Source organism: Cryptomeria japonica, chromosome 5 (genome assembly GCF_030272615.1).
Source record: "Cryptomeria japonica chromosome 5, Sugi_1.0, whole genome shotgun sequence".
Taxonomy (NCBI): Eukaryota; Viridiplantae; Streptophyta; class Pinopsida; order Cupressales; family Cupressaceae; genus Cryptomeria; species Cryptomeria japonica.
The window spans coordinates 930,373,805-930,381,285 of NC_081409.1; the positions used below are offsets into that span (position 1 = coordinate 930,373,805).

The 7,481-nt window shown below is 31.9% G+C and overlaps 1 protein-coding gene across 1 annotated transcript; it reads right to left on the reverse strand.

Annotated features, from left to right (window-relative positions):
* Positions 1-1,000: 1,000 nt before the first annotated feature.
* Positions 1,001-1,801, reverse strand: LOC131876302 (replication protein A 70 kDa DNA-binding subunit A-like). The gene has a single exon (XM_059221227.1). The coding sequence runs from the start codon at positions 1,799-1,801 to the stop codon at positions 1,001-1,003; it is 801 nt and encodes a 266-aa protein (XP_059077210.1).
* Positions 1,802-7,481: the final 5,680 nt, after the last annotated feature.

The following is a 7,481-nucleotide window of genomic DNA, read 5'->3' on the forward strand; positions in this document are numbered from 1 at the left end:
ACCAGTATAGAAGAATAAGCAGTTAAACGTGTTGTCCAATGCAAGAGCAAGCTTCCTCAAAGATTTTGAAATGTTGTATATTTAGATGTGCATAAACATGTAAACATATAAACATATCTATTTATTGACTAAATCTTATTACAACAGTACATGCAAAAGTAATAAGCATGAGTGAAAAAAAACTCATGTCAGGAGGAAAGTGTTTCAAAGAGATAAGAAATAGATGTAAGAAATGTACATATACATATTTATAGAAGTAGTCATGTGTTCATAAAAGCTAATTGTTTGTATTTGCAAATCTATTAAATATGTAAATTATGTAATGTAATAATTGTATTATAAACTAAAAGTTTCATAATCAAGAAAGATGCATTATAATCCTAAGCCTATGTACTTAGGCGACCAATTTCTGCAAGGAGTGCATCACACTCAGCTTTGAAGTCAACAGGAGAGACTTTATTGACTGTGACTTTCATCTTTGATTTAGAATTGTATGTGTCAGTGAACACCAGGAGTGTGAATGAATAGTGATGTGACAGAAGCCTGTTAATCACTTATCAAGGTGTTTTTGTTGTTGTTGCATCATTTTCTAGTGCACAAGGCTCTTTTGCAGTTTTGTGTAGCAAGCAAATGCCAACGTCATCAAATGCAATGGCCCAAAGAGTACATGTGGCATCTTGTAACTTTACTGGCAAGAGGTAACTATACTTGCAGTCTTGCATGGTCATTTCACATCTAGGGCAGAACCAAGAATCGTCAGCATGTTGTGTAATTTTTTTTTGCAAGGCCTTCCATTGACTAATAGTGGACAAGCTGCATAATAGAAACTTTTATCAGTTACGTTTACAAAACGCAGAACAACTAGTAGAGTAGTCTGAATTGTTTTTGGTTTGATAGTCATCCTCTCATGGATTGAAGAAATAGTCATTCTACTATATTCCCCATCTATGTGGATAGTTTCTGGAACAAAGGCTGCAACAAGCAAAGGGTCCTTTCCTCTTTATGTTAGAGGTTCTGCCTCTGGAAAAGGTGGGTTGATATGTAATGTTGTGGCAACTATTATGTTTATAAGCTTTCCATTGAAATAGCCAACATGAGCATTACGTAAAGCAAGGATAACAACACTATCACTGGTCAACATGTTTTTCAATTCTAGGCCTCTTTGTTCTACCATTGGACCCCATAGGTTGATGTCAATTGTTGATCCAGACAAATCATTAATTTTGACAACTCGCTTCTGTGTTTGACTGCCATCTTTCTTGTGTATTGGAATGATATCTCCAACATATAAAACAACGCCAATTATGTCAACCAACGTGTTATTGGTTAGCTGAAACAATTCACTAATGGGCGTGAAAGGAGAATGTTGTTGATTTGGTTCTTCTTCATTGGTGTAGTGTTTTACTATGGATGTATCAGACAAGATGATTTCTAAATGGTTGTTTAGTTTGTTGTATCTTGTGTTTGCTTCTTTTATGGATCCCTTTGAAATAACATAATGTGAACCTACTTCCACACGGTTAGAGTGTAACTGAGCTATTTCATCAAAACATGTGACTCTAATCTCACAGCCTTCCGTGTCGACAATGTCAAAACTAAACACGTGCCCATTTTTAGTGGCTCTGTTGTATGCCTTAATAGGGCATTTATGATTAACTCTGCCTTTGATTGTCCATTTATTTTGGTATGGATTTAAACTTTTGATGGGGCTTATATTTTCAGAGGGTGTACTTTGCGGGGATGGCAACTCAGTAGAAAACTGAAGAGATTGTTTAGATGTTGATGGTGTGTCCTCAGACATTATTTCTGGTTGTTGTTCTTTGAACAGGTATACAGGTTTACCAAAGAATGGACAATCACTTTGTTTTACTTGCAAACTAAGTATTACAATAGTCCTATGAAAAGAAAAGGCTTTTCTTTAAAATACTTTCAATTATACTTGAATACAATTAAATAGAGATGAAACATATTGTATTTAATAACCATAGTGTGTTTCCTACCTTGTGTTCCATATGTATCTGCACGTATAACTCGATATCTGGACTATTATGCCTATTTTTAGAATATATGAATCTATCAAAATAGCATATTTAGAAGGCAAGATTGCTAACTGCATGTATGTGCCATCAGATAACACTAATTTATGTCTGTCAGTATCATCTCTATTGTTCTGCATTTTCTGAAATGACAAAACTTGTAGCAATGCTGAAGGAAGCTCATCCCCAACATTGATAGATTGAATTACAAAAGGGGTAGGGGTACAGTCTTGGGTATTTTCCTACAAAAAAATAATATGAATATAGAGGATTTAATGTTATTATGTTATCTACAAAGTATTCATCTATTTTTTGACTATGCTATGAAATAAGGGTGCATGCGGTAATGAAAAGGATAGAATGGAAAAGAGAGATGTATTGTCAAAAAAAGAACATTAAAGTTTCTTATTTTGAAAAGGTTTGATAATTTAGCTTACCAAACTGTCAATTGTGGACTCCTCTATCAGTTCAGAGGTGGTTGTTGGAGATGCCATTGTGGATATAGACCTTTTTTGTTTGAGACAAATCTCACAACTTAGTGTACATGCCAGTTCATGTTATGAGAGAATGTTAATTTATTTTACCCTTAAAGTTCTATTTATTGGAAGATTTGAATATTGTACAGCTCGTATGAAATAAACAGAACATCATGCAAGGATATCGTAATTACCTGTTTGTTAGTTTCAAAATCCTTTTAGATTCAATCTAACGATAAATTTTGTGTTGCCTTGACTGGTATATTGGCTTGCAGAATAAAGTTGATTGAGTTCCTATTATGACGTTTAAAATATTCTGTTAGAATAGATTGAATGCCTTAATGGGTAGACTAATTCATTGTGGTTGATAAGTACGCAACAAAATCCTAGTAAACAAAAAAATTGTCGCCAATTCAAATTGAGGATTGTAGTTCTTTTTTTGTGTTGTTTTATTTATTAGTTCTTCAGTTTGGGTAAGTTCAGCTAAGCGGTGAACTAACCGTATTAAAAATGGAGAAATTGTACCTACATTAAGGTGGAAAGTTTTTTTTATGATTTCGACAGTTAAAAGTAAATTACAAGCATGATGAATTGTATTTCTTATATCAGAATACAATCACACCACAAGTTTAACTGATCAAAGGCATATATGCATGAGAACATCAAAATATAAATTCTTAGTTTATGATTTACAAATTTACAAATCAATTGCAAAAAAATGAGTTTAACTCACCATAGACTAATGATGATATGAGTTGAAGATTTTGTTTCAAATGGTAATGAACTGATCATAGTGTAATTGAAACATGTGTTCAAAAGGACAATTGGTCATATGCTGACAAGCTTTAAAAATATAAAGTATCACTTTATGATTTACATATTTGACAACGTGTTACCAAAATATGAGTTCATCTCATCTAAGACCAATCAAAATATGAGATGAATTTATTTGTTTTGAAGGTTAATCAAAATATGAGTGTAGCTTTTCAAAGATTTAGTAATTACAGAGAGAGGATCCACCCAAGCAACCCATCCAAGCTCATTATCACTCCATTTCAATATTTTGTCTCCCAATGTGAAAATAACCAGTGGATCAGTTAATTCTTTCAGCAGTTGGTATTGATAGAGGTGATAATTCCATACTATGTATGGTTGTTACAACACTACAAGATCTAGAGAGGTTTTCTGTTGATTGGTTGGGTAATCTATATTCGTAGTGCTGGATTAACTTTCTGATATTTCTCTTTAACTTATTGCTCTCTTGCAACATCCTTTCAATGAAACTGTTAGTGTCCTCTGTTTCTTTCAATCTTCTATCCATTGTAGAAATTTGATTGCGTTAGTGTGGTTGTTTTCTGTTGGATTGACAAAATGAAAATGCATTACTAAAAAAAGTGAACACAAAAGAATAAGAGAGGTTATCTTAAAATAGATCATAATTTTTTTTGTAAATCCTAATGAATTTTCTGTTGACTGAATATAAAAACTTGTAATAATTAGTTGAAGAATCTAACTTATGTAAATGAATCAATGATGCAGGTTTGACATGGTATAAATCAGATGCATTTCAACAAAAGGTTGTATAAGATGTTGGTTTTACTAGCATGGGGGATGGAGGGTGGATAATATGAATTTTCTAGGTGCAATAAATATTTTTGGTTGGGAACAATACATCCTACAAAAGAAATAATTAAAAAAAAAACACTCCATGACATTTTCTATAGCATTACTAACGTTCAAAAGTTTTATGGGTTAAGTAGTGATGCTTTCTTATAGTAGTATTTCATGGCAAGTCTTTGTTTCTTCACATGTGCATTTGATAGATGAATCTTTCAAATCCATGATTTCATTTTAAACAATTATCCATTTATTGTTTGTAAGCTTTACATTTTATTGTTTCTCATTTCATAACATCCAACAATGTAATGTCATTTATGCTAATCTATATATACTGCAATAGAGCATAGCCTTGAATGGCATTACACTGTTGTTGCTAAGTTGAATAGAACTGTAAAATGTAAAAAAACTTGCACTCTAGAAGAAAATTGTTCACTTTCTTGTTACTCTCTCTTCGTTATTGCTCTTTTGTAATCTTGTTAATGATTACTGACTTCGTGGATATATAAATTTCAGAATGGATTTACATATATGTATACATGTATATATATACATGTATTTATATCTATAAGTACTATGAACACTTTTAATAAATCTAATATAAATACATGTACACACACACACACACATATGTATATACATTGTTTGCAGTCGTCAATGCTTTCACTTTGCAAGATAAGTGCTTACTTTTACTTATTTTAGGATTTGTCTATATATATATATATATATATATATATATATATATATACAAGTATATATATATACATGAATTTACATGTATAAGCAACACTAACTGTTTTAAGAAAATCTAATATATATACATGTATATATATTTAAATATGCCCGTGAATGCTTTCACTCTGCAAGGTAAGTGTTCATTTTTACAAATCAAAGGGTTTTTGAAACGAATGGAACTGTAAAATGTAAAAAAACTTCCACTCTAGAAGAAAATTGTTCACTTTCTTGTAACTGTCTCTTGGTTATTGCTCTTTCGTGATCTTGTTTATGATTACTGACTTTGTGGATATATAAATTTCAGAATGGATTTACATATATGTATACATATATTTATATCTATAAGTACTATGAACACTTTTAATAAATCTAATATATATATAATTTATGGTCGTCAATGCTTTCACTTTGCAAGATAAGTGCTTACTTTTACTTATTTTAGGATCTGTCCATGCTTTCACTCTGCAAAATATGTGCCTACTTTTACTTATTTTAGGATCTGTCCATATATATATGCATGTGTATATTTATAGATATACATGTGTATATACATGTAAATACACGTGTATATATACATGTATTTACATGTATAAGCAACACTAATTGTTTTAAGAAAATCTGATATATATACATGTATATATATTTAAGTAAGGTTGTCAATGCTTTCACTCAACAAGGTAAGTGTTCACTTTTATAGTTTAAAGGGTTTCTGAAACAAATAGAACTGTAAAATGTAAAAAAAGTTGCACTTTAGAAGGAAACTCTTCACTCTCTTGTTACTCTCTCTTGGTTATTGCTCTTTCATAATCTTGTTAATGATTATTGACTTTATGGATATATAAATTTCAGAATGGATTTACATATATGTATACATGTATTTGTATCTATAAGTACTATGAACACTTTTAATAAATCTAATATATATATATATATATATATATATATATATATATATATATATATATATATATATATATATATATATACTAATTGTTTTAAGAAAATCTAATATATATACATGTATATCTATATATATACATGTATATATATTTAAATATGGGCATGAACTTAATCCAACGTTACCAGAAATTTTGCAGAGTAAAATGCTTAGCACAACAACAAAACAAAATACATTTCAGGGTTCGAAGTGGCCATAAACAACGTCGACATTCGTGCGCACAGTTGGGGAGGAAAACATTAAAGACAATGTCGCTTCGAAAAATGAGTGCATGGACCGACGTGACCCCAACCGGACACCTCACGATGCAAAAACAAACCCAACCCACACGTCACCACGTCGGGAAGAATGCCGACGACAAATATTCTGGTGGTCGCCAGAATGTCTTGCACTTTCGCGGTGGAATTGCTCCCACTAAAAAGAGTACAATTGTTGGATAAATTATAATCAGTAAATGACAACACTAAACCTAAGACAATAAACAAAGGAAAATGCATGTTACGGTTACTTAGCAGCCATAAACACTTTGACATGCGTGGATAACAAGCTAGACCAAAGCAACCAAGATTCCACTAAAAGGCTATTGGCTTAGTTAACAAGTTTGTATTCGATTTATATTTAAGGGCTACCTGTTTGCTAACTTGCAACACTACAATCCAATTACTGTGAAGGTATATACCTTATATAATAAGCTAGTCGCAAAGTGACAATTATACACATCAATGTCATTATTCTAATGTTGTCAATCTGGATGGTTTTTGAGTGGTTATTTATCTTGCAAAGTAAAAGCCTTCATGTGCACAAAGACAATTATCACAATTGCTTCAGTCTGTGCAGACGTTTCCTGAAGAAATGTTGTGTTTAATGTTTTCTTGTCCAACCGTGCACATGAATGTCAACGTTGTTTATGGCCGTTGGTTAACCATAAAATGTATCTGGTGACGTTGGATTTAGTCATCCATTCAGGTTTTTTACTTGCTGCATCTGTTTTCTTGGTCTCTCTTCCGAGCTTTTGGCCGTGAATGGTTTTAGTCTGCAAGGTAAGTGTTTATTTTACAGATTGTTTAATTTGTAAAGCTTTTTTTTATACTCTGCTTATGTTTTTTTGTCATGTTCTTGCAGGGTTGTTACTTTGTTTGTGTTGTTTCTCTGTTTGTGGTTGTTAGTACTTTCAGTCTGCAAGGCAAGTGTTCCTCTTTCGACATCCAGTTAATAATCTTTACAGTTGCTAACTGTTCTATGTTTAATGTTTTCTGGTTTAATATCCTCTATTTTGACGTCATTCTATTTATGAATGGTTTTAGTCGTGTCCTTGCAGGGTTATTACTTTGTTTGTGTTATTTGTCTATTTGTGGCCGTCAGTACTTTCAGTGTGCAAGGCAAGTGTTCCTCTTTCGTCATCCAGTTAATAATCTTCACAACTGGTAACTATTGTATGTTTAGTGTTCTCTGGTTTAATATCCTCTATTTTTGGCGTTATTCCGTTTAAGAATGGTTTTAGTTTGCAAGGCTAGTATTTATTTTTACTGTTTGTTTGGTTTGTAGAGATTTTTCTTATACTGTGCTTATGTTTTGTCGTCTTGTCCTTGCAGGGATATTAGTTTCTTTGTGTTGTTTCACTGTTTGTGAGAGTCAATACTTTTTTGTGTTGTTTCACTG